A 27904-nucleotide genomic window follows, 5' to 3' on the forward strand; every position below is an offset into this window, starting at 1 on the left:
AGAGAAACTTTATGAAGGTTTAGGGATTTATGAGCTAGTTTGAACTAGGTCTAGACAGCTAAAGATCATTGTTTTTTTTAGAAACAGTTTTGGCAAAGCCATAAATCCAGTGGAGGGGGAATGGTGGGAATTATTGAGATGGGGCCCAGGGGAGGCAGGAAACAGCAATGCGGTCAAGGAGAGTCTGTAAATAGTAACCAGTTTTAGTAGTTTGACGTAGTCGTTAAACATATGGATTCTGTAAGCCAACTCCACCATTCTCTAGTGATTGGGCTACAGGCAAGTTACTACCGTTTGCCTCAGTGTGTTCAACTGAAAAATGGGTCTATTAGTGATACCGCAGAGGCTATGAGAAACAAGCTCTGCAAGAAACAAGAAAACAAGCTCTTGTCAATTGCAAGAGCCCAGGACAAGGCCTGGCACATTTTAAAGGTGCTATATATTTAGTAGTGCTCAATCATTCAGTTGTGTCTGACTCTTTGAGGCCCCATGGACTGTTACCTGCCAGGCTCCTCTGTCTATGGGGATTCTCTGGGCAAGAATAATGGACTGGGTTGCCACTTCCTACTCAAGGGATCTTTCCAACCCAGGGATCAAACCCAAGTCTCCTGCATTGGCAGGTGGATTCTTTACCACTAGCACCACCTGGGAAGCCTGTATTTAGCAGTAGTAGTAACCAGTTTGGGTTTTTTTTTTAATATTTATTTTTTTGACTGTGTTGTGTCTTAGTTGTGTGTGTCAGATGCGATCTTTTGTTCTGTGCATGGACTCAGTAGTTGGGGCTCGTGGGCTTAGTTGCTCCTTGGCATGTGGGATCTTAGTTCCCTGACCAGGGATCGAACCTGCATCCCCTGCATGGCAGTCTGGACTCTTAACCCCTGGACCACCAGGGAAGTCCCAGTAATGAGGTTTTTGATTGGAAATGGAGAGATTTAGTAGTAGAACAGTACTCATTCCTTTAAATAAATAAATAATGCAAGCCTTGCATGGAATTCTAAATTTATTGAGCTACTGATGCTCAGTTATACAGTACTGCACCACTTCAGTTAAGGCTTTTCGTTTGCATTTGGCTCAAAAGTAGTTGTAACCTTAGGTTGGTCAATTTAAATACTGTGATTCCCTGTTGGATAGATGCACAGTCTTTACACCCAAACGTTAATGCATACAAAGCAAGGAGGCATTGTTAAATAAAACAACAATAGTTACTGCAACTTAGACTCTGTGACCAATTACACATGATTAAAATTACTTCCCTCATTCATATCCACAGTACTCATCCCCCATCTAACATCTCAACTAAAATGTTACACTTTCAGGGACTTCCCTGGAGGTCCAGTGGTTGAGAATCCACCTTACAATGCAGGGTACACCTGAGTACCCTGCTCAGGATTGAACCTGAGCAGGGTACTCAGGTTCAATCCCTGATTAGGGAACTAAGATCCCATGTGCCACAGAGCTACTGAGCCCACGCACCACAAATAGAGAATCTGTGCACCTCAACAAAAGACCCTGCACAATGCAACAAAGATCTCTCGTGCCTCAAGGAAGACCCGACATAGCCAAATAAATAAATGTTTAAAGAAGAAAATTACACATGTGAAACCAAGGCAAAAATACTAAACCTGTGCGTTTGGTATTGCACACGCACTGTGCATAAGCAAGCAGGGGGTTCACAGTGAGAATCTGTAGCTGTAGAAGCTTTAGAAAAGGATTTACAGAAATTGTGTTTAGAGTTGTGTGTGCAGTTGGGGGTCTACAACAAAAAGTATATTTTCAAACAATTTTTTTAATATTTATTTTTGACTGATGATTGCTTTACAATATTGGTTTGATTTCTGTGATACATCAACAAGAACTAACCATAGGTTAGTCCTATGTACAAACAATTTTTTAATGATTTCACTCATTACTTTTTAAGTCAGTTAAATGTATACCTAAAAAAAAAATCTCAGTGAAGAACACATGGCATCTGACAGGGCTAAAGCCTCCTTTTGGAATTCATCACCTTGTGCCTCAAAATCAGGTTCCTTTCCAGACTGGATTTAGCATTTTTCTAGGCTCAAGTCTGGCTTCTCCCTCCTTGAATTTACCCTCTTCCTTCCTTTATGTCCAGCTGGACAGTTGGAAGTGGAATCCTGTCCTTCCTCCCTTTGCACTCTGGTGTTCATCCTTGTCTCCCTCTCCACCCCCGCCATCGCTCTTTCAGACCCTCCACATGGTGCGACTACCTTGCCCTTAATTTTTCAAATATTGAGGGGAAAAGGCTGTCGATCCTCATTATTCACAGACTCCACATCTGTGGATATGTCTGCTCCCTTGGGAAATAACCATCACCACCACCGGCCCCCCCCACACCATCAGTATGTTCCGGATACTTTCCCAGTCACCCCCAGGGCTCACACAGAGCAAGGATCCATATCGAGGTCCACCTGGATCGAGTCCGCCAGCAGGTTCCCAGCTGACACCAGTCAAGGTGATGCTCTGCCTCCTTGTTTCAGCTCATTCTGTCAACAAGCGTCCTTCTCACAGCCTATTTAGTGCCATATTTTCCTCTTTTGTGTGCTTTTCTTGTTGGTGATTTTGCTCTTTAAAATGGCCAAATATAGTGCTGGAGAACTGTTTGGTTTTCCTAAGCACGAAAAGACTGTGGCATGCCTCACAGAGAAAATATGAGTCAGATAAACTCCATTCAGGCCTGAGTTATAGTGCTGTTGGCTGTAACGCCAGGGTTAATGAATCAACACCATATATTAAATAAAGTGTCTTTAAGCAAACACACACACGAAACAAGGTTATGTATTGGTCAGGGGAAAAGGGGACCAGAGGCTCTAAGTGCCCACCTGTGTGATTCCTCTAGGACAGAGATTCGGGATCCCCTCACTCAGAGTTGCAGGTGACTTGATGGTGTTCATTGGAAGGACTGATGCTGAAGCTGAAACTCCAATACTTTGGCCACCTGATGCGAAGAGCTGACTCATTTGAAAAGACCCTGATGTTGGGAAAGATTGAGGGCAGGACGAGAAGGGGATGACAGAGGATGAGATGGCTGGATGGCATCACCGACTCAATGGACATGAGTTTGGGTAAACTCTGGGAGTTGGTGATGGACAGGAAGGCCTGATGTGCTGCGGTTCATGGGGTCACAAAGAGTCGGACACGACTGAGTGACTGAACTGAACTGATGGAACCTAAATAACTGAGCGACAAGAACCAGCTGAGCATACACGTACACACACACACCTGAGCTTTTCAGAATATGTGGTCCCTACATTTCACCTACAAGATATTGATCTACACAATCTGGCCCCATTTCTTTTTCTTTCTTTTTTTAGTTGTGGCATGTGGGATCTAGTTCCCTGACCAGGGATCGAACCTGGGCCCCCTGCTTTGGGACCATGGAGTCTTAGCCACTGGACTACCAGGGGAGTCCCTGGCCCCATCTCTTAATTTGGCTCCTAATACTCTTTGCCACAAGGTCTCTGTTCCAACAAAATTGGCAGATTTTTTCCTGCTCCAAATTCATTTCAGCCACTGCCCCTCCCCACTCTTTCTACTTCGTCTCCTTTGAGGGGATCTACTGGGGTTCAGTCACAAGGACAGGCACATGACCTAGCCCAGGCCAACCATTAACCCACATGCCTCCAGGATGAGTGTGGGGAGTGACACCAACCAGACAAATACAATCATCCCCTGGGATTTTTCATCATCAGAGTTATTTTGCTTTGGTGGTTTAGTCACTAAGTCGTGTCCAACTTTTGTGACTCCGTGGACTATAGCCTGCTGGTCTTTCCATCCATGGAATTCTCCAAGCAAGAATACTAGAGTGGGTTGCCATTTCCTTCTCCAGGGGATCTTCCTGACCCAGGAATTGAACCTGGGTCTCCTGCAGGGCAGGCAGATTCTTTACCAACTGAGCTACAAGGGAAGCTTTGGGAATCCTCAAACTGGGTGACATAGGCTTGGACTTCCTAGCTGCCAGGCTCCCCTCTGCATGAGGGACATGCACCTGTGGTGGAAACTCACGAGGCCAACAGCAGAGAGGAGCAGAAAACAGGAGAGAGCGAGCCACTGATCTGATGCTGTCATTTTGGACCCCTGGACTGTGTCCTCCTCAGGCCAGCCACACCACTGTCTTCCCAGGTTACACAAGCCAGTGCAATTGCCTTCTTACTTAAACTATTCAGGATTGAATTTCTGTCTCTTAAAACCAGCAGTCATGAATAATACACCCAGACCTTTCTGATCTACCTGGAATCGCATTGCTCAAAGCTACACATTTCTGTCTAACTTGGATTTAGTTCTCCCTAACTTGGATTTATTTATTTGCAAAAGTTAGTATACCTGGATTTCCTTCTGTGTATCTTCTCGAGACTGTTGTTGTCTGGAAGGACCTACTGTATAGCACAGGGAACTCTATTCAATGCTATGTGGCAGCCTGGAAGGGAGGGGTGTTTGAGGAAGAATGGATACATGTATATGTATGGCTGAGTCCCTTTGCTGTTTACCTGAAGCTATCATAACACTGTTAATCACCTATACTCCAATATAAGATAAATTTTTAAAATTATAAAAATATTTTTTTAAGGCTTTTGTTGTTTGGGATAGACAGTAAAAGAGAAAACTGAGAATTGAGAAGATGAAAAGGAAATAAAACAGGAATAGAAATTTTGCAGCGCACCCCTAAGGGAAAGTAGAGAAGCAGAGGCAGGTAACCAGGACCTTAGAACTTCACTGAGCCAGGTGGGTGCAGTCATGTGTCAGCGTTCTGTTGTGTCTAAGGTGTCTGTGAGCTAAGCCCCTGCAACCTTTATGGGGGTCCTAGGTCCATCTAGTCAAAGCTATGGTTTTTCCAGTAGTCATGTATGGATGTGAGAGTTGAACTGTAAGGAAAGCTGAATGCCGAAGAATCAATGCTTTTGAACTGTGGTGTTGGAGAAGACTCTTGAGAGGCCCCTGGACTGCAAGGAGATCCAACCAGTAAATTCTAAAGGAAATCAGTCCTGAATATTCATTGTAAGGGATTGATGCTGAGGCTGAAACTCCAATACTTTGGCCACCTGATGCGAAGAACTGACTCATTGGAAAAGACCCAGATGCTGGGAAAGATGGAAGGCAGGAGGAGAAGTGGATGACAGAGGATGAGATGGTTGGATGGCATCACGAACTCGATGGCCATGAGTTTGAGCAAGCTCTGGGAGTTGGTGATGGACAGGGAAGCCTGGCATGCTGCAGTCCATGGGGTCGCAAAGAGTCGGACCTGACTGAGCAACTGAACTGAACTGATCCTCAGGTAAGGGCTTCCCTGGTGGCTCAGTGGCTTAAAAAAAAAAAAAAAAAAAATTCTGCCTGCTAAAACAGGAGACATGGGTTTGAAGCCTGGGTTGGGAAGATCGCCTGGATTTGGAAATGGCACCCCAATCCAGTATACTTGCCTGGGAAATCCCATAGATAGAAGGAGCCTGGCATGCTACAGTCCATGTGGTCACAAAGAATCAGACACGACTTAGCAACTGAACAACAGCAACAGCAAATCCTCAGGTAAACATCTCTTTAACTCACCCAGTGTCACCTCTGTCTTTCGGTCTTTGCTTACAATATGCCTCCACCTGGAACACCCTTTCCCCCACGTTTGCTTAGTTAACCATCCTGTTCTCAGATCTACCTTCATCTCTGCCCAGAATCCCCTTAACCTGGCCTTTTTCAGGTGGTAAGTTTGAGGACAGAGCTTGAGAAATAATGGATCAAATATAGGTTACCCCCAAGTTTTCCATTTTAAACATCCATGTGACCCTGGATAGTGGCAGTGAGCAGCATGGAGTCATCAAAGCAAAAATAAACATTTGCATAAGCAATAAAACACTGAAGAAACTATCTCTTGACCTGGTCACCAAAAAGGCAACATCCGTTCCTTAGCATCTCATTGAGATTGATGGTGAAAAGAAAATTTCTAACAAACAAGAGACAGCAAGAATTAGCCTTTATGAACGTAAGCTGTATTGATTCTAGGCTGTGAGAACCTAAGTCTACATTCAGCTCACACATGGCCATGAATCTAGCTCTTAGCACAATGCTGAGTACATGGTGGGGATTCAGTAAATATTTATTGGATTAAGAGATATTAATCCTATTTGCTAGAATATTTTAGGAACAAGCACAGAACACATAAATGACACAAAGGAAGGAATTGGCCCTTATGGTAGGAAGTCACATCGTAGGAAGGGTTTCTTCAAGATGTGACTCTGGGATTTGGATTTTTAAAAAGGGGAACAGATCTTTTCGAGGGAAAGAATTCTAGGCAGGAGGATTACATTTTAGCAAAGTCACCGAATTGTGATACTACAGTTTGAAACTGCAAGTGATGTGTTGAAATGTGAAGTGTAGTTAGGGGTTTAGCATGAAATGATGCTGAAGGTCACTATCTCAGAGCCCTTGTATGCCACACCAAGGATTTCAGTAACAATTTAAAAATCGCATGCATATTGGCATTCTTCGTATACCCATGACTGAAGACTAATCCAGGGATGCTCATCCTCTTCAACCGAGCATATGGAGCAGTGAGGGAGGAAGGGGACCCCACCTAGCCAGCCAGATCAGCCAAATCAGATCAGGGGGCTTCCCTGATAGATCAGGGGGCTTCCCTGATAGCTCAGTGTTTAAGAATCCATCTGCCAATGTGGGAGACTTGAGTTCGATCCCTGGGTTGGGAAGATTCCCCTGGAGAAGGAAATGGCCACCCACTGCAGTATTCTTGCCTGGATAATCCCTGGACAGAGGAGCCTGTGGGGTATAGTCCATGGCATTGCAAAAGAGTCGGACACTTAGCAACTAAACAACCACCACAACGAGAGGCCATTGGCTGCCGTGTTGGATGTAGCCTGATTTAAGGGTAGAGCTAGAGAGCCCTCAAGAGACTTTGTCTTGATCCTCAAGAGCACAGTGGAGCTGAAGGGAATTTCAAGGGTTGTTAAGGAAGTTGAAATTAATAGAATTTGATCATGGAGTCAGTGCTCTGTGATGGCAGAGAGGTAAGAGTCTAGAATGACCCAACTAGTGCCACCAAAATAAGGAGTGTGAGAATAGGTAGGTTTGTAAAAGAAGATGATGAGATTCAAATTTTTTATAGTTGATGCAAGATGCTGTTGGATTACCCAGTAAGCAACTGGTGAATTTAGAAGGACTTTGGAGATTAGAAGTGCAGATACAAATTTTGAGTCAGGGACATTTACAGCTGTGGATGAGATTACTAGGAGGGAGGGAGGGGAGAAGTCAGCTAAGGGCAGAGATTTAACCCTGAAGCATAATTCAAGGCAGAGGAATGCCCCTGTCCCCATGTTTGCATCTTCTTACTTTGGGGAGGAGAAGTGTACGTCACCGATAGTGGCATAAACTACACAGTTCGTTTGAGGATGGATTAAACCGTTTTCCCTTTAAGTAATGAAATGCCTTTGCAGTGGAAATGGTCTGATAGAACAATGTTGATAAAGGCGGGGGAAATGGCTCCTCTTGGGTGATGTTGACAAGAGTGTAAATTAGTATATCCTTCCTATGGCAGAAACCATTTATTGTCCCTAGTATCTATTTTCCAGAGAAGGCAATGGCAACCCACTCCAGTACTCTTGCCTGGAAAATCCCATGGAGGGAGGAGCCTGGTAGGCTGCAGTCCATGAGGTCTCTAAGAGTCGGACACAACTGAGCGACTTCACTTTCACTTTTCACTTTCATGCACTGGAGAAGGAAATGGCAACCCACTCCAGTGTTCTTGCCTGGAGAATCCCAGGGACGGGGGAGCCTGATGGGCAGCTGTCTATGGGGTCAGAGAGTCAGACACGACTGAAGCGACTTAGCAGCAGCAGCAGCAGCAGCAGTATCTATTTTCCCCTGTTCTTAGTAAAAAAATACCTGATTTTTAGCTGAACATATGAACATAGGGGGAAAAAAAAGACTACATTTCTCAGTCTTCTCTGCAGCTAAATGTAGCCATGTGACCAAATTCTGGCTGGTGGGATGTTGGGAGAAGTGGTGGGTGTGACATCACAAGAGTCCTTAGAAGTTGTATTCTTTTGTGTCCCTTCCTCCTTCCTACTACCTTAAATATGTATGCAATGACTGGGACCTGAGAAGCCACCCTGTGCCATGTAGAAAGTCAGGTTCTAAAGATGATGGAATACCCCAAATGGAAAATACCTGGTCCCTTGGGTCATGTACTGCCTCCTAAGCCACCTTTGGGTGTTCTGTCACATTCAGCTAAACCTAATCCTGACCTATATGCTTCCCCAAAGCAGTCTAGCAATATTTAGTCAGATATTGTATGTATGTCTTTTTCCTTGGCATCCCACTTTAGGGAATCTGTTCTCGGGAGATAATCATACAAATTTGAAATGACCCATAAAATGAAGATTCATCAGAATGTTGTTTATAATAAGCAAAAACTGGTGGTGGTATGGGGGTGGGGTGGTGCAAACCAGAAGTCTTTCAACACACACACACACACAATCAATCTATAGATGTATATAGAGTCTGAGAAATGTTTGAAGAATGTAAGAATATTCTTTACCACTAATGCCATCTGAAAAGCCCTCAAGAATACTCTTTAATGCCTGGAAATGAGATTTAAAATTTTTTTTATCTTTCTCACCGTGTTTTAAAATATTTGAACTGTATACTATGAACTTTATCATTCTTACAAAAACGATAAAGCCTTTTTAGTGTTTTTAAATGTTCTCTTTAAAAAATACCATTAAGAAAGTAGTGTGAGGAGTTTTGCCAGCTTACTGTTCAGGAAGAGGCGTGGCCACTGTTGCTCAAAGTTAAACAAATGAGAACACACTCCAGGAAAACTGACTCAGCTTTTTTAGGTAGTCCGTGGTAGGTGGAGACATCCTAATTGGCAGGTTTTTAAACTTTCTACTGAAAAAACAACTGGAATGTAGATGATCTCCTTAATGATGAATATATTTCATTCTTTAATTTTATTTTTGTAGGTCTGAGGAGTTGAGATGGGGAAAGAAAGTATATTGATGTCAGAGTAAACTTGAATCATCACAATGTAAGAACTTATTGTCATTGAAACTTTGGGTTTTTATAAATGGCTTCCTCTGCTACAGTAATCCTGTGTAGCTTTCCTCCCCATTCCAACCTCAGGGCATTTATTGCTTTTTATGTTTTATTTCATTTCATTTCTTTTTTTAAGAAAATAATTCTATTCAGTTCAGTTCAGTCACTCAGTCGTGTCCGACTCTGCGACCCCATGGGCTGCAGCACTCCAGGCTTCCCTGTCCATCACCAACTCCCAGAGCTTGCTCAAACTCATGTCCATCGAGTCAGTGATGCGATCCAACCATCTCATCCTCTGCCATCCCCTTCCCCTCCTGCTTTCAATCTTTCCCAGTATCAGGGTCTTTTCCAGTGAGTCAGCTCTTCCCATCAGGTGGCCAAAGTATTGGAGTTTCAGCTTCAGCATCAGTCCTTCCAATGAATATTCAGGACTGATTTCCTTTAGGATTTAATTTTGGTTGTGCTGGGTTTTTGTTGCTGTGCAAGCTCTTCTCTAGTTGCAGATCGCTGGGGTGCTACTCTTCGTTGCGGTGCGAGGGCTTCTCATTGCAGTGGCTTCTCTCCTTGCAGAGCGTGGTCTTCAGGGCGCTCGGGCTTCGGTAACTGCAGCACACGGGCCCGGCAGTTGTGGCGCACAGGCTTAGTAGCTCCACGGGATGTGGGATCCTTCCAGACCAGGGATCAGACCCGAGTCCCCTGCCTTGGCACGCAGATTCTTATCCACTGTACCACCAGGGAAGTCCTATTTTATTTACAGAAAGCTTACTGTATTTACAAAGAAATGAGATGCATTAATACACTTCACAGCAGTTAAAGGGAAATAAAATTGTAGGGCACTTTGAAGAAGTAAGGCTACTTGTAATCTGTTTCCTGGTAGACCTGTTTAAGGCAGCACTTCCCAGTTCTAAAATTCTACAGCAATAAGTCACCCTCCTTTCTTTAATTTGAGAGATTGCCTGCCAGTTTGATTGGAAATAGTCCAAAGCCCAGCCAGCAAAGTGTTCAGCCCTTTTGTGAAGTTTAATATCTTTTTCTCTTTTGTGGCCATTTATTAAATAACACTGCATGAGAATTCCTCCCTCCCTTTTATCACCATTTCCCCAGCACCTGCCCTTAGCATTTCAAAAAAGAAGAAAAGCAGCAGACAGCAATGATTTAGCCCCTTTTTAAGCCCTGCTGTAAAATCAAATGTGGCTGAATTATAGTCTTAATTTTTAAAAAGTATTCAACGTGATTAAATATGATTAAAATACTAAGCTTCACTTATCAGAAAATAGCCTGCTCATTCACAGAAAAGTGCTTTTGTGATAATTCCATAATACTAAGGATTCTGAGCTATTAAATTGCTTGGTATCTTTAGTTCGTTCTCTTTGATGTTTAAAAGAAATACATAAATGCATAATGAGTTATGTATAAAGATATGTTTAAATACAAGTAAATTAATGTAAAGTAAATCTAAAATGTTTACTAATACAACTCTGTAAATAGAAGTTAAAATATCAATATTATTTACATAAATAAAAGTTTGTATCTTTCAAAGTATAGTTTTATGTAGTTTATATCACACATTTGATGAGTTCTGATACCTAGAAAACTTAGTGTCACTTTCAACAATATAGTCTATTGGAAAAATCTCTCACCTTTTTTTAATTTTTTAATATTTATTTTTATTTATTTATGTATTTGGCTGCACCGTGTCTTAGCTGTGGCATGTGAGATCTAGTTCCCTGACCAGTGAAGCTCAGAGTTTTAGCTACTGGACCACCAGAGAAGTCCCATCTCTCACCTTTCTTGATAAGTTGATGTTTTAATTTATTCAATAGTTTATTCAATAAGCACTGACCAACTTCAACTCTGTGCCTTTCACCACGGGCACTTGGCAGGTTAAAAAAATTATAATAATAACTAAGACTTGGAGATGGCTTTGTAGTCTAGTGGTAGTAACAAAAGATAAACAGGGTTCAGTGGACTCCATGCCCCCTGAATAAAACTCTCCAGTAGATACAGGGGACTATTCTGGGAGGAGGAGGAAACCAGGCAAGGACAGGTATCCCCCGCTTTTCAAAAGTTTGCTTTTCAGAAAGATAGACATCAGTACCTGCTTTCACTAACTGAAACAAATCCAAAGTTTTTCACTTTTATGAAAAAAAGCGAAAAGCAAAAATAAAGCAGGGCGTCATTTTACAGTGGCCCTTTATAGAAGCAGCTCACACCCCGAGCAGCCAGAGTGGTGCTGCCAAGCTCCTTCCCCTGGAACCACACTCAGCATCTCAGCAGCGGTCACCATAGCTTTGAACTGCGTCTGTGAGCATCTGTGCTCGATCTCGATTTATTTTGTGCACCATTAACAAAGTGTGTCCCGAAGTCATCGCTCCTTCTTCACATTATGCCATTCCAGTTTAGGAAAGATTGCATAGGAACTCGGTACTTCCGGATTGGCGGGAGGGGTGGAGTAGCTGTAAAATGAAGATTGGTGTGCCCTTAGATATGGAGGTTGACAGGATCCGAGTACGTGCAAGATGGATTCAGTAATATGATGCATAAGAATGAAAAATGAGGAAATAATGACAAGGAAGATGGTTGCTTTTTCCAAGAAATTTATTTATAAAGGTAGGGAAAGCATGATCAAAGGATTGTTGTAGTTATTGGAAAGGAAAGGTTTGAGCATGTGAAGGCTAAGAGGAAAGAGCCAATGGAAAGGGAGAAGATGACAAAATGGTATAATTAAAATAACATGAACTTTGGTGTCAGAACTGAATTAGAATCTTGTTTTTTTAAAAAAAAATCTTGTTGTGCAACCTCAGCCAATGAAACCACCCCATGAATCTCACTTTTCTCAACTATAACATGAAAACTCGGCATACAAATGAAGTAATTATCTTTAATGGCAGGTGCTGAACATGCAGTAAAGAGAAAATACTTGTCCTTGCTTTCTGGGATCTTACAGACTGAAAGATGTAGTTGTAAAGAATATAAATCAGCAAATGTAAGGGAGATGTTTAGGAGGATAAAAAGTTTTTGAAGACCCGGTTATTGTTTGGATTTTGGTTTTTGGAGTTTGCTTATTGTTTGGAGTAAGAGAGAAATTTGTACAGTAGACAGTGGTGTGGGCATGTGTCCTAATTGGATCAGAAACATGGGTAGGAATTCCTCCTTTTCCATAGTTGAGAGAGAATAAAGTGAAATGTGTAGAGCACTTAGTGTCTCAACAGGGTTAAGTCAATTTTGCTAACCATAATTACTAATACTAGTCATAGTATTAATAATGCTAGTAGTATTATTAATATTATTGTTGATTCCCATTTGGCCAACAGTGATGCCTGAAGGTCAGCAAAATTTTTCTCTAAAGTGTACCAGACAGGAAATATTTAGGCTTTGTGGGCCATATACAGTCCCTGTTGTATATTCTTCTTTGTGTTTATGTTTTTTTGTTCTTTCCTTTTTTGAAATGTAGAAACCATTCTTAGCTTAGCTGTGGGCATGTTTGGCCTGCTGGCTGGAGTGTGCCGAGTCCTAGTAATGCCATTTCCCGTGCAAGAATCAGGAAGAGGGGACAGGAGGAGAAGGCACTGGTGGCATATCCAGGTAGAGATCCTTAGGCCACAAGATCAGGGCTGAAGATATAGTGTGAATCATTGACACATAGATGGTAAGAAGCCAAGGAAAGAATCTTCGAGATGGAGGAGATCACCCAGGAAGACTGTGTAGAGTCTACCCAGGAAGAGGAGGAAAGGGCCACGGATAGGACTACAGAGAGCCTTCTCTAGGATCGGAGCCAAGGTCACAGCCCCAAGCAGGTTAACCAGACACCCCACAAGAGGTGAACCAGTTTCAGCGCAGTGGCTTACATGCTGTCACAGGTTATGCATAGGGTCCCCTGGGAAGGCACGTGGGAAAGGCATCTAACCAGCCTGGCCTTGAAACGGGAGCTCAAAATATGACACCTTAACAGTCTTATGAGATGCCCAGGAATTAGCTGAGTATTCCAGGCAGAAGGAATAGCCAGAGCAGAGAGGAGAAAGAGACATATATAGGTGCTGGTTTGTAGACAGATTAAGGCATACATAAGGCATAGGCTGGAGAGAGCAATGGCACCCCACTCCAGTACTCTTGCCTGGAGGATCCGATGGACGGAGGAGCCTGGTGGGCTGCAGTCCTTGAGGTTGCTAAGAGTCGGACACGACTGAGCGACTGCACTTTGACTTTTCACTTTCATGCATTGGAAGAGGAAATGGCAACCCACTCCAGTGTTCTTGCCTGGAGAATCCCAGGAACAGAGGAGCCTGGTAGGAGGCCATCTATGGGGTCGCACAGAGTCAGACACAACTGAAGCGACTTAGTAGCAGCAAGGCATAGGCTGGGACGGATAAGTAGGACCAGATCAAGAATGCCAGTGCCTTGAAAGGGATGGGGAACCCTGGAAGACTTTTAGGTGGAGAGTTGACACAATCGCATTGATGTTTCAGAAGGAGCACCCTGGCAGCAGGTGTATGAAGGATGACTTCCAGGAGGGTGAAACAGGGGGTGGTGGGTATAGAAAACACCTGGACCTGTCCAAGAGGAAAATACTTAGGGTTCCTTCATCTGCGATAGTCTGGTAAATGATTTTCAACTGGTTCTCTAAGGGAGAAAGCCCTGATGTGTAGCAGTTGCCAGTTTCTATGGTATAAATGTTTCCATCATGACCACACTAAGGCACATAGTGGGAATACAAAGAGGAGGTGGATTAGAGAGAGAAGTTGAATTGATATTTAGTGACTGATCAAATTGGTGTGAAGAAGTATAGACTTTCTCAAGCTTTTGTGGGATTGAGATGGGGATATCACTGAAATAAGGACAATAAAAAAATAAGTAAATCTACATAGTCTCTCTGCCCCTACTGGAGTGTCAACTCCATGAATATAGGGATTTTTAATTAATTCCTACACTGCTGTGTCCCTAGCACCTAGAACAGTAAGTATGGGATGGCCCGTGGTTGACACACAGTTTTGGGGTGGGGGGGAAGTTTGTTGTTGTTTGTTTTAATTTTCTCTTTTGACCACGCCACAGGCTTGTGAGATCTTAGTTCCTTGACCAGGGATTGAACCTGGGCCCTCAGCAGTGAAAGCACAGATGGACTTCTAACCCCTGGACAGCCAGGGAATTCCCTTAATAAATTTTTTTGAATGAATGAATGAATAAATATTTCCCAATTAAACCACTGCAGGGATCACTGTTGACTTAAGAAGTAGCTGTGCCCATGAAGCATTGTGGAGTTGTTATCTGAAAAACTGGGTTTGTCACTTGGTAGGTGTTGAGCCAAAATACACAACCAAGCCAAAGGTCAGGAGAATGAAGGATTTATTATTACTTTCAGTGAGTAAGGAGAACATGGGGGACTTTTCCCAAAGCACCATCTCCTTGAACAGCAAAGCAAGCTAAGTTTTAAGCTAAGGGTACATGCACACTCATGAAGGGGCTTGGGTGATCGGTGGACAGAGTCCAAGCTTTAGTTCACTGAAGTCACCAGGGCTGGAAAAGGTCAACATCATCATCTCAGTTGATCTGGTTGTTGAGTGCCTCAGGCTAATCTTTACCGTTGACACAGAACGGGGAGTCTTTACCACTGAGATATTATCTTTGCTGTTGTTACTTTTCTTGCCTGATAACACTTTGTTTCTGCATTGTTTTGTTCGATTAAGACCATTCATTGCTAAGACCCTGTTCAAGGACAAGCATTTTGGCCAGGCTTAGATCACAAAATGGCTTAGGCCCCAGTGGCTTTTGTTCTGATGAAAAAGGAAAGAATGTGCCTGGTTCTCTTTCTCTGGGACCCCCCCATCCCCCTCGCTGTCCCCCCACGCCCCCCCCAACCCTATCTGCTTACAGAGCTAAGGTGTTGTAGGTTAAAAAGAGATGGGATGCGGAGTTTGAGACAATACACAGAGAACAGTTTGAAAATCTCTGAAAAATAGGTGACACAATGGATGGCAGCCAACAGGAGGATGTTTTACATTACTTTGTCTAAGGAAAAGTGACTGTTGGCACATAGCTCCAGGAACCGCTCTGAGCCCTAGGACTGGGGAGCTAAGGAGAGATTTCGGACAAAGTCTTGTATTAAAATCACAGCCTAAGTGAAAAATGTAGAGTTGAGTCTGCAGGCGTGTGAAGGACAGATAGGAGGTGTGGAGGTAAAGTGAGTTCAACCAGAGGTCAGAAGTCAGAGCCTGGAAACCAGGAAAGATCTAGATTGTATAGCTTGTCAGATGATTTTGTTGTCATTGTTTGGTCAGCTCAGAGTCAGGTTCTTTTTCCACCTCATGGAGTGTAGTCCACCAGGCTCCTCTGTCCATGGGATTTCCCAGGCAAGAATGCTAGAGTTGGTTGCCTTTTTCTTCTCCAGGGAATCTTCCTGAGTCAGGGATCGAACCCACATCTCCTGCATTGGCAGGTGGATTCTTTACCACTGAGCCACCAGGGAAGCCCCAGCTGATTTTGCTTGATTCCAATTTAGTTTAAACAGAAAGAGTCTGGGATGCTTTGGCCAGCTGTTAAACTTGAGCTCAAGAATGCTAAGTCACTTCAGTCGTGTCCGACTCTGTGTGACCCCATAGACAGCAGCCCATCAGGCTCCCCCATCCCTGGGATTCTCCAGGTAAGAACACTGGAGTGGGTTGCCATTTCCTTCTCCAATGCATGAAAGTGAAAAGTCAAAGTGAAGTTGCTCAGTCGTGTCCGACTCTTAGCGACCCCATGGACTGCAGCCTACCAGGCTCCTCCATCCATGCGATTTTCCAGGCAAGAGTACTAGAGTAGGGTGCCATTTTTGACGTGCAAACTCTCGCCCAGGCTTGCATTGTGGTCATGGATGTAACTTGGGAAAATAACTCTTTGAATACGATATGTTTCTTTTTTTTTTTTTTCCCTTCAAGAGAAAATGTTTTCTCTCCCCAAGAGAACATTTGATATAAATTATTTTAATTTCTGTACCTCACATAAATATATTTAGGCATTGCTTTCTTTTAAATTGTCTATTTGGAAGTTGATGCTATCATATCAGACAGCAGGCAAGCCAGATAAAACTTAAGGTTTAATTTAGGACTTTTCCTTGAATTATTTTATCTTCTTTTCCTTTAATAACTACTTTTCTCCCTTAAATCAGCTTCATTCCTAGCCTTCGGGGAGTTCCCCAAGACCAGGCTTTGAGATTCAAGATTGTTTATTCCAAAAACCCATACTTTGGGTGGGGAATGGAGACAAGTTTTTGGCGCAGACAATAGATCGGTTAGAATGCGCAGAGCAACTGCCTCCCTATTCTCCAGTCCAGGAAACCTCCCAGATTGTAGGTGGGAGTAGAGATGCAGAGAGGAGGGATGAGGAGTCAGATGCTGCTGATCCACACGAAGAGTCCTTGCCTAGTTCCTTCCAAGCTGGCTTGGGGGTGAAGGTCAAAAACCCAGCAGACTCTCCAGGTATATTGAGGCTCCAGGAGCTGACCTCCACCCTCCTCCTCCCCTGCCCTGCCAGGTGAGGCATAAGAGAATCTGCTCCGAGGTCCAGGTGTCTCCCACTGCCAGCTTGCTGCAAGAGAGGGTGATGGTGGACATACCTCAGAGCTTCCTGGCCCCTGTGCAGGGATCAGAGGTCACCTCCTTCTGCGTCTACCAATGAGGGAGGGGTGTGTTGCCAAAAGGGGACTGGAAGAAGACCGAAGCTACCCTTACCTGTTGCCATGGTAACCCAAGAATAGATGGGATGGGGATAGCTCCCCTGTTGCTGGCTTGTAAATGATCAGCCGCACGGAGGACTCACCTCTCCTCTGAAACTTGAACTCAGCCTCAAGCAGAGACAAGAGAGACATGCCAAAGTCACTGAGATTAGGTTTAGGAAGCACATTCTCTTGGCCCTGGGACAGGGAAAGATGCTTTCTTTGTTTACCTTGTTCATTTTGCCATGTGCATTTATTATCTACTCTAATATGAAATAATGTTCACTTACAGAAAAAGTTTTATTTCTCACCCATGAATGTTAAGGAAATGAGAGTCCTATTTACTACATTAGTATAACAATATTGAGTCTAAGTAACGAAAGCTGTATATTCATCTTTGACAAGGCAACACAGATAATAGTTTTATATTACTTTGTGTTCATATTCTGGCCCTTACAATTATAATCTTGAACAAGACTGTCTTTATTTTTTACACTACCCTCCTCCCATGCATAAGACAGTTGCCTGGTTCACTGCTTTGCAAATAGCAGAGACACAGTAAATATTTATTTGATTGATAAATATATTGACCTAATGAATATGTGACCATCATTACAAACCCTTTGAAGATTTGATTCAAATCAGTCTGGAAGTTTAATCATATATCAAGGGCTAAGTGTTTTACAGAGAGCAGAGAACATTGATTAATCCAGCAAATCATGTGAGTGGAGAACAAATACGATCTTTTACTGACTATCACAATATGATAAAAGTTGTTCAGCTGATCAGTCATGTCTGACTCTTTGTGAACCCATGGACTATAGCACACCAGGCTTCCCTGTCCTTCAGTATCTCCCAGACTTTGCTCAAACTCATGTCCATTGAGTCGGTAATGCCATCCAACCATCTCATCCTCTGTCATCCCCTTCTCCTCCTGCCCTTAATCTTTCTGAGCATCAGGGTCTTTTCCAAGGAGTCAGCTCTTCGCATCAGACGGCCAAAATATTGGAGCTTCAGCTTCAGCATCAGTCCTTCCAATGTGTATTCAGGGTTGATTTCCTTCAGGATTGACTGGTTTGATCTTGCTATCCAAGGGACTCTCAAAAGACTTCTCCAGCACCACAGTTCAAAAGCATTAATTCTTCAGCGCAACCTTCTTTATGGTCCAACTTTCATCTCTGTACATGGCTACTGGGAAAATCATAGGTTTGACTGTACAGACCTTTGCAGCAAAGTGATGTTTCTGCTTTTATATATACTGTCTAGGTTTGTCATTGCTTTTCTTTCAAGGAACAAGCGTCTTTTCATTTCATGGCTGCAGTCACCATCCACAGTGATTTTGGAGCCCAAGAAAATAAAATCTGTCACTGTTTCCACTTTTCCCCCATCTATTTGCCATGAAGTGATGAGACCAGATGCCATGATCCTTGTTTTTTGAATGTTTAGTTTTAAGCCAGCTTTTTACTCTTCTCTTTCACCTTCATCAAGACACTCTAGTTCCTCTTCACTTTCTACCATAAGAGTGGTGTCATCTGCATATCTGAGGTTATTGATATTTCTCCCTGCAATCTTGATTCCAGCTTGTGCTTCATCCAGCCTGGCATTTCACATGATGTACTATGCATAGAAGTTAAATAAGCAGGGTGACAATACACAGCCTTGACCTACCCCTTCCCCAGTTTGGAACCAGTCCGTTGTTCCATGTCTGGTTCTAACTGTTGCTTCTTGACCTGCATACAGGTTTCTCAGGAGGCAGGTAAGGTGGTCTGGTACTCCCATCTCTTTCAGAATCTTCCACAGTGTGTTGTGATCCACATAAAGGCTTTAGCATAGTCATCAAGCAGAATAGATGGACTATTACTCAGCCATAAAATGGAATGATATTAATGCATATATGTGGAATCTAGAAAAATCGTACACATGAACCAATTTGCAAAGAAATAGAGACACAGACATAGAAGGAAAATATATCAACCCAAGGTGAGGAAAGGTGGAGGTGAGATGAACTGGGAGATTGGGATTGACATGTATACACTACTATGTATAAAATAGATATCTAATGAGAACATACTGTATACACAGGGAACTCTACCAAGTGCTCTGTGGTGACCCAAATGGGAAGAAAACCTGAGAAAGAAGGGAGATTCACTTTGCTCTACAGCAGAAAGCATAACTTTGTAAAGCAACTATACTCTGATAAAAATATATATATTTTTAATTTTAACAAAATGAAAACAACCCGTCTAATGGCAAATATTAATTTGTGGATCAGCACTGTTAGGGTTATAAATATCACTGCTTCTCTCACTGATTATGGACATTGAAGAGTTGAGGCTTTTTAATCATTCCAATCAGGCAACAGGTTGACCAGATTTAGAGGCTTTCGGGTCAGATAGACCTGGATTCAAATTCCACTGAATGAGCTAGGGCAAGTTTTTCCTAAACTTCCCTGAGTCTTAGTTTATTCATCTATAAAATGTACGGTGGTACTAACCTTCTAGGGTTGTTGTAAAGACTGGCTGGAGTAAAGCCTGCAGCACCCTACATGTGCTGCAGAGTGTATCCTCAGTGAGACCTGTTACTATTTTCTCATGATCATTTTGGGAGCTGTGTTAGTCTGCTAGCACTGCCCATAATAAAATACCACAAACTGGGTGGTTTTGACAGCAGAAATGTGTTTTCACATAGTTTTGGAAGCTAGAAGTCCAAGATCCAGGTGTTGGCAAGTCTGGCGTCTTCTGAGGCCTCTCTCCTTGGCTTGCAGACAGCCACCCTCCACTGTGTCCTCACACGGCCCTTCCTCTGAACCTGTGCCTCCCTGGTGTCTCTTCCTCGCCTGAGGAGAACATGAGTCTTACTGGATTAGGGCCCCACCCTCATGGCCTCATTGAGCCTTGCCTCTTCGAAGAACCTATCCCCAGTATAGTCAGAATGAGAGTTTAAGGGTTTCAACATAGGATATCGGGGCGGGGGGCGGGTGTGGGGGGAAACACATTTCAACCCATCACAGATGGTAAGGAACTTTCAACAAAATATTTCCAAATTTGATATTTGTTTTATTTTTTAATATTTTCTCTTTAGGAAATAATTAATTCACAGAAACAAAAGTGTTTTTTGTTTTATTTTACTAGTAGATAGGCACCGAGAAGGGCATAGATACAAGTATATTCAGTAGCTGGTGTTCATTTTACAAACGAGAAGAAGGGAAGCCAAAGGAAGAAGAAAATATTACATGGAGAGAACCAGAAAGAAGACACAGAAATAAATCTATGAGGTGGGCCTCTTACTGAGTGGTAGGGCTCTACCCAAGGATGCATTTGAAGAGAACAGCAACAGAAAACGAGGAAATACAAGAAGTGGCTCCCACTGGAGAAAAAGAGGGGAGAGAGAGATTGAGAAACTGTTTTCTCTCTCTTTTTTTTTTTTTGGCAGGGGGCGGTGGTGCCACACCACAGGATATGTGAGATCTTTCCCAACCAGGGATCAAACCTATGCCACCTGCAGAGTGTGGCATAAGTGCAGAGTCTTAACCACTGGATCACCAGGGAAGTCCAAGAAACTGTATTTCTGATGGTGAATGTGTGTGTGTGAGAGAGAAATTGTATTTCCAATGGCAAATGTTTGTCTAGTCAAGAGATACACAGTCAGCTTCTTGGCCAGTTGGGTCTGATGTCCCCTCCTTCCCAGCCAGGGAATTAGGCACGTGCAGAGCACAGCTACTTCTAACTAGACCCTGAACAACTTGGGGGAGACTTTTTTAAAAACTTTTTTTTTTTTTTTACCAGTAGTTACTATTTTATACTCAAAGTGAAACCATAGGCGTCTTCCAACTGTAAATAGTAATTTTATAAAGAAGCAGCTTACAGGCTTAGGGGCAGATACATGCTGAAATTTGCTCAGTGAGTACAGCCATGGACACTTGGACCTTCCTACCTGCTTAGTTACTTTCCTGCCCATATTCAGGCTATTCAGGAAGGTTTTGGCGAGGGGGTTCCAGATTGTATTATTTTTTCCAGGCATTGTTCCAGAAGATTATATTGCACTAATGCAAAAGGGAAAAAAAGAAAATAAAAGGCTTCACTTGCATCTGCGTTCAGAGCTTTTTTTTTTTTTCTTGGTTTGAACTTACAGTTCATAGAGCACTTTGAGTTCTTTGAGATTTCTAGCACACCCATCTGGCAGACGCACTTAGTATTTTGGGGTCAGGCCTCTGCAAAGTGTGTGTTAGAATTGACTGGCGTGTCCTTGACTCACACAGCCTTCCTACACTTGGGAACGGTCTCACCATCTCCAGACTTAGAAAATTGTGGGTTTCATCCAGTTCTTTAACTGGAGCTGTAAGAGTGGATCTATGCGTCTTCTAAACCTAGGAAACTACATCTGTATTCTTAGCCTGTCATGTTAACAGATTCCAGTAATAATTCAAAAGGTAAAGAAAATAAAAATGTGTCTGGTACTTTGCTAAGCGCAATTATGCATATCAGTTTATGTTAAGCTTCCCAGAGGCATGAACAACAAGAGCAGGTAAACAGAGATTAGGAGCTCCACCCAAGGCCATCTGCTAGTAAGTTTTCAGCTGGAATGTCCCTGGGTCCAGGACACCTGCTCCAATATGCTTGAAGCCCCATCTGTGCCTTCACCTTTAAGAACTCAGTGACATCCATCTCCTTTGGTATGATGTCCATATTTTATCCTCTCACTACTTATATGACTGTTTCTTTCCCTGAATCATAAGTACTCATGTTGGATTTCTATTTGAAAAAAAATTTATCATCAATATATGTAGTTTTCTTACTTATTTTCTTTCCTTTTGCAAAATATTGTACAAGTTTTGCTTTCAAGGAATCTGCTGAGGGACTTCCCTGGTGGTCCAGTGGTTAAGAATCCGTCTTCCAATGCAGGGAACCTGGGTTCGATCCCTAGTCAGGGAACTAAGATCTCATATGAGTGGGGCAACTAAGGCTGGGTTCTGCAACTACTGAGCCCACGTGCTCTGGAATCCATGCTCCACAGCTAGAGAAGCCACCTCAAGCCACAACAAAAGATTCACGTGCCACAGCTAAGACCCAACACAGCAAATAAAAAAATACGTAAATATATAAAAAAAGAAAAAATCTGCCTGGTATGAGATTGTGTCTGAGGTGTAAATGGCCAAGTCAAGATACATGTTAAGGAGAAAATGATGTAATTATGAATTCTGTAGGACCTCCAATATGATTTATTGTAGTAGAATGTTTTTTAATAAAGACTATTGCTTAAATCGGGCTTCTCAGGTGCGCAGTGGTAAAGAATTCACCTGCCAGTTCGGGAGACACAGGAGCTGTGGGTTTGATCCCTGGGTTGGGAAAATCCCCTGAAGAAGGAGATGGCAACCCACTCCGGTATTCCCATGGACAGAGGAACCTGGCTGGAGGCAGTCCAGAAGTTTGCTAAGAGTCGGTCATGACAGAGCACGCAGGCAATGCAACAAATTGCTTCAGGTTACATTTCTCGATCTCAAGAACCTAGAGAGGAAGCAAATCTAATGGCTACCACCTCTGTAATGAATTTTTAAGTCAAAATAATAGTTTCTAGTCAGTCATCTCTAGAATTCTGATTCTAAGATTTCAGCCAGAGAATTATGATGATACTAAAGCAGGTCTAAGCATTCTTTTTTTTTTTTTTCATTCTTAGTATGGTGCTATCCCTCATTCCTGTGCCATTTTATAAAGTAAAAATAATATTATTATTTTTAAAGTAATGCACTTATCATAATAGTCCATCTAGATTTTATTTTGGAATGTATTTGGAGGTAGGAGTTTAAACTTTTTTTTTAGGTGGACGCCTTATCATATCAACATGCATGTGTACTCAGTTGCTGAGTCATGTCTGACACTTTGTGACCCTATGGACTGTTGCCCTCTGTCTGTGGGATTCTTCAGGGCAGAATACTGGAGTGGGTTGCCATGCCCACCTCCATGGGATCTTCCCAACTTAGCAATAGAACCTGTGTCCCCTGTTTCCTGCCTTGGCAGGTGGATTCTTTACCACTGAGCCAACTGTGAAGCCCTAAAATATCAACACTATTAACTAAAGCAGCCTTTCCTTCCCAAGTTGAAATAATACCTTCACCATATATTAGTTTCCCATTTACATCTGATGATACTTCTGAACTTTATCCTATTCTATCAGTAAATTTATTTATTACATAGAAATACTATACTATTTATTTATAATTGCCTTATATTATACTCTGGCAATTATAAGTAAATATTGGGCTTCCCTGGTGGCTCAGACAATAAAGAATCTGCCTGCAATGCCAGAGACCAGGGTTCAATCCCTGGGTCAGGAATATCCCCTCAAGGAGGAAATGGCAACCCACTCTAGTGTTTTTGCCTGGAGAATTCCATGGAATCACAAAGAGTTGGACATGACTGAGTGACTAACACACACACACACACACACACACACACACACATAAATAAATATTACATTCTAATAGGCTTCCCAGGAAAAGGTAATGGCAACCCACTCCAGTACTCTTGCCTAGAAAATCCCATGGACGGAGGAGCCTGGTAGGCTGCAGTCCATGGAGTCGCTAAGAGTCGGACATGACTGAGCGACTTCACTTTCACTTTTCATTTTCATGCATTGGAGAAGGAAATGGCAACCCAATCCGTGTTCTTGCCTGGAGAATTCCAGGGACAGGGGAGCCTGGTGGGCTGCCGTCTATGGGGTCGCACAGAGTCGAACACGACTGAAGTGACTTAGCAGTAGCAGGCTTCCCAGCTGACTCAGTGGTAAAGAATCTTCCCGCAATGCAGGAGACCCAGGTTCGATTCCTGGAGAAGGAAATGGCAACCCACTCCAGTATTGTCTGGAGAATCCCATGAAGAGAGGAGTCTGGCAGGGTACAGTCCATGGGTCACAGAGAGTTGGACACAACTTAGTCTCTGAGCAGATGCACATACATTCTCACATATTGCAAGATATTATTCTTTTTTTCCCAAGATCTTCTTGGCAATTTTTTCACACATTTACCTTACAATATGAATTTTACAAAATTTTGTCGTCTTACCCAAATAGGAAAGTAAATTTCTGATTTGTGTTGCATTGGGTTTATATATTTATTTGGAAAGGGTGTGTTTTTTTTTAATGATATTGAAATTTTTAATCTTAGAATATGAAATGTCTTTCAGTTTGTTCAGATGATGGTATTAGGACCATCAATAAAATTGAATAACTTTTTTTTTAGGTTCTATAACCTTTATGCTGGTTATTTTAGGTATTTTCCTGTTGTAAATTATTGCGTGTGGGGTGCATTTTTTCCATATCCATTTCTAACTAGCTTATATTATAAATGTTATATCAATTATTTATTTTAAATAAATATGTATATTTCTTATGAATTCTAGTAGATTAGGAGCTCTCATATCTATTAAAATAACTTCTCTTCCTTCCAGTTATTTTCTTACTTTATTGTACCCCAGTGGCTCAGTGGTAAAGAATCCACCTACAGTGTAGGAGACACAGGAGATGTGGTTTGATCCCTGGTTCGGGAAGATCCTTTGGAGGAGGAAATGGCAATCCACTCCAGTGTTCTTGCCTGGAGAATTCCATGGACATTGAGCCTAGCAGGCTAGAGTCTGTAGGGTCGCAAAGAGTCGGACACAACTGAAGCAACTGAGAATAGCACAGCTAGAAAACCAAAAGTACTGTTTTTTGGGTTTTTTTTTTTTTCTGCGCTAGGTCTTCCTGGCTGTGCTGGGGTTTTGTTGCTTTGTGTGGGCTTTCTCTAGTTAAGGTGAGCAGGAGCTACTCTTTGTTTTGGTGTGTTGGCTTCTCATTCCCGTGGCTTCTCTTGTTATGGAGTACAGGCTCTAGGCTCTCAGGCTTGGTAATTGACACTGGCCGCTACTGCAGGGCATGTGGAATCTTCCCGGACCAGGGATTGAGCCTGTGTCCCCTGCATTGGCAGGCAAGATTCTTATCCCCTGTGCCAGCAGGAAGTCCCGAAAACCAAAAATATTGTTGAATAAAAGTGGCCTTTTCCTGATTTAAATGTCAAGACTTCAGTGGACTTCCCTGGTTGGTACAGTGGATAAGAATCCACCTACCTGTGCTGGGAACATGGGTTTGATCCCTGGTCCAGGAAGATTCCACATGGAAGGGAGCAGTTAAATCCATTCGGCACAACTACTGAAGCCTGTGTGCGCTCGAGCCCATGCTCCACGACAAGAGAAGCCACCACAATGAGAAGCCCATGACCTCAATGAAGGGTAGCCCCCATTTGCTGCAACTCTAGAGAAAGCCCCTGTGTACCAACAAGGACCCTGTGCAGCCAAAAATAAATAAATTCATTAATTTTAAAAATGTCAGGGCTTCAGTGTTTTACCATTCAATATGATGTTTACCTTGAGAAGGAAATGGTAACCCACTCTGGTATTTTTGCCTGGAGACTCCCAGGGGCAGAAGAGCCTGGCAGGCTATAGTCCATGGAGTCGCAAGAGTCAGACATGACTTAGTGACTAAACAACCACCATGAGGTTGACCAGGTTTATGGGTTTGTGTATATGTGAGTGTGTGTGTATAAATAAATTTTATCATATTTAGGTAGTTTCATTCTATCAGTATTTTACCTAGGATTTATATTCACTGAATTTTGTCAGCAATTTGGGGCATTGATTATGCTAACCCTAGGATGTTTTCTCTTTATTATTGCAATGAATTATATTGATATTAAATATTAGAATGGTAGTTTATGAAAATATATGAGTATCCTTAGGCTTTCATACTAAGCTGTGCTGTGCTTAGTTGCTCAGTCATGTCCAACTCTTTGTGACCCCATGGACTGTAGCCCTTCAGGCTCTGATGTCCATAGGGATTGTCCAGGCAAGAATACTGGAATGAGTAGCCTTTCCCTTCTCCAGGGGATCTTCCCAACTCAGGCATCGAACCCAGGTCTCCCGTATCGCAGACGGATTCTTTACTGTCTGAGCCACCAGGGAAGCCCAAGAATACTGGAGTGGGTAACCTATCCCTTCTCGAGCAGATCTTCCTGACCCAGGAATTGAACTGGGGTCTCCTGTATTGCAGGCGGATTCTTTACCAGTTGAGCTACCAGGGAAGCTCAGAAAAGCCAAAAGGGAAAAGATTTCCAGATATAAGTTTTAGACAAAATTGTTGGGGGCTTCCCTGGCAGTTTCAGCAGTTAAGACTTTGTGCTTCCATTGCAGGGGGCACAAGTTCAATCCTTGTTTGGGGAAAGAAGATCCTACTTGCCACACAGCACAGTGGGGAAAAAGAAAAAAAATGTTACATTTCTGAAATGGTATATACAGCATAAACAATGTCAGCTGACACCCTCATCAAATAAAAAATTATAACCACGAATATAAAAAGACCTTTTATGAATTGATAAGAAAAAGATAAGCCATAAGGGAAAGTGAAAACACAATATGATCAGGCAATTCATTAATTCAGCAATTTCATTTTTACTTCCTACTGTATTTCTGACTCACATCTAGATCTTAAGATAATAGCAATGAGCCAGACAGACAAAGACTCCCAGCCTCATGGACCTAGTATTCTGGTGGGGAGTCACTAGTGTTATCTCGCCTACTCTTTTGTGTGATTGTGTCAAAACTTTTTTCACAACCAGTCTCCTTCTGCCCAACGCAGGTTGCTTCTAATTTTTGAATCCACCTGTCAATGCAGGAGATGTGGGTTCAATCCTTTGGTCAGGAAGATCCCCTGGAGGAGGAAATGGCAATCCACTACAGTATTCTTGCCTGGGACATCCATCCCATCAGTAAAGGAACCTGGTGGGTTATAGTCCTTGGGGTCCCAAATTTCCCTTCCTAGCTTTTGTACCATAATTACGAGATTACCTGTTTCTACACAGCCTTGCTAACAGAGTGCGCTTTCAGCCCTTAGGATTTTGTCAGTCTGGATAGATGAGGAACAGAAAATACATAGCTTGGCATGATTTTAATGTCCTTTTCTACTCTTCTATGTGAAATTGAGCATCTTTTCATGTTTATAAGCCTTGTGAATTTTTTTCCTATGAACTTTGTTTTCCTTTTTTTTTTTTTGGCTCATTTTAAAAATTATTATTTTTTGGTCATTGTTGGTCATTTCTCTATTTCTACAAACTCTTTAGGGAGAGTAACCCTTTGTTGTAATATTCATTATGAATGTTTTTCCCAGTTTATCACTTTTCTTTTGTCTTTGCCTTTTTTTTTTAAACAGGTTTGTTTTTAAAAAATAATTTTACTTATTTTTGGCTGTGCTAGGTCTTCCTTGCTGTGCAGGCTTTTCTCTAGTTGTGGCTGTGGCAGCTACTCTGCAGTTGCTGCTCGGTAGTTGTGGTTCCCGGGCTCTAGAGCCTTTTGCTCGGTAGTTGTGGTCCCCGGCTCTAGAGCGAAGGCTCAGTGGTCATGGCACACAGGCTTAGTTGCTTCTCAGCATGTGGGATCTTCCTGGACCAGGGACTGAACCCACGTCTCCTTCACTGGGAGGCAGATTCCTCACCACTGAGCCACCAGGGAAACCCTAAATCAGGCTTCTTGCTATTCTTTTAGTAAAATAAAATTTATCCTTTTTAGATTTCATACATTTGATAAATGTATAACCAACACCATAATAAAGATATAAAATATTTTCACCAACCCCTAAAGTTTACCCATGTCGCTTTGCAGTCAGTCCCCTTTCCCTCCCTCATCCCCTGGTACCACTGACCTGATTTCTGTTTTACCTTTTTCAACATGCTCTAAATAGAATCATACAATATATATAGTTCTTTTTTAAATCTTGCTCCTTCCTCTTAGCATAATGCTTTTGAGATTCAACTATATTTTTGCATGTAAGAGCAGTTCTATTTATTGCTGATTAATATTTTTTATCATATTGATGTATTTATCTATTTACCAGTTGATAGATATTTTGTTTTTCCCAATTTGAAGGCATTATGAACAAAGCTGCTTTAAACATTTCCATACAGGTCTTTGGAGACTTTGCCATGCACAAGTCTTTTGTATTTATGTATTCAAATGTATAAATCAATTTTCTTTTTTCAAGTGGCCACCCAAAAGTTCCCAAACTCCTAAATCAATCATTTAAATCTGATTTAAGAAACATTATTTTAGAATTATTTGTAACTATTTATAATTTACTTAAAACATT

General features: G+C 42.3%; 1 protein-coding gene across 4 annotated transcripts in view; it reads left to right on the plus strand.

Moving 5' to 3' along the window:
- The window catches only part of FBXO36 (F-box protein 36), a 101869-nt gene that overhangs the window by 18762 nt on the left and 55203 nt on the right, over positions 1-27904 (plus strand). For 2 of the 4 annotated variants that reach the window (XR_008712195.1, XM_055573684.1), the window contains exon 1: positions 15436-15688. The exons of the other annotated variants lie outside the window; for them this stretch is intronic. Coding sequence is in view for 1 of the 2 variants with exons in the window: in XM_055573684.1 (XP_055429659.1) it covers positions 15569-15688 (120 nt within the window). In the remaining variant the exon portion in view is untranslated. Of the gene's footprint in view, positions 1-15435; positions 15689-27904 lie in introns of those variants that run through there. 4 annotated transcript variants of the gene reach the window in all.

This window comes from Bubalus kerabau, chromosome 3, assembly GCF_029407905.1.
Source record: "Bubalus kerabau isolate K-KA32 ecotype Philippines breed swamp buffalo chromosome 3, PCC_UOA_SB_1v2, whole genome shotgun sequence".
NCBI lineage: Eukaryota > Metazoa > Chordata > Mammalia > Artiodactyla > Bovidae > Bubalus > Bubalus kerabau.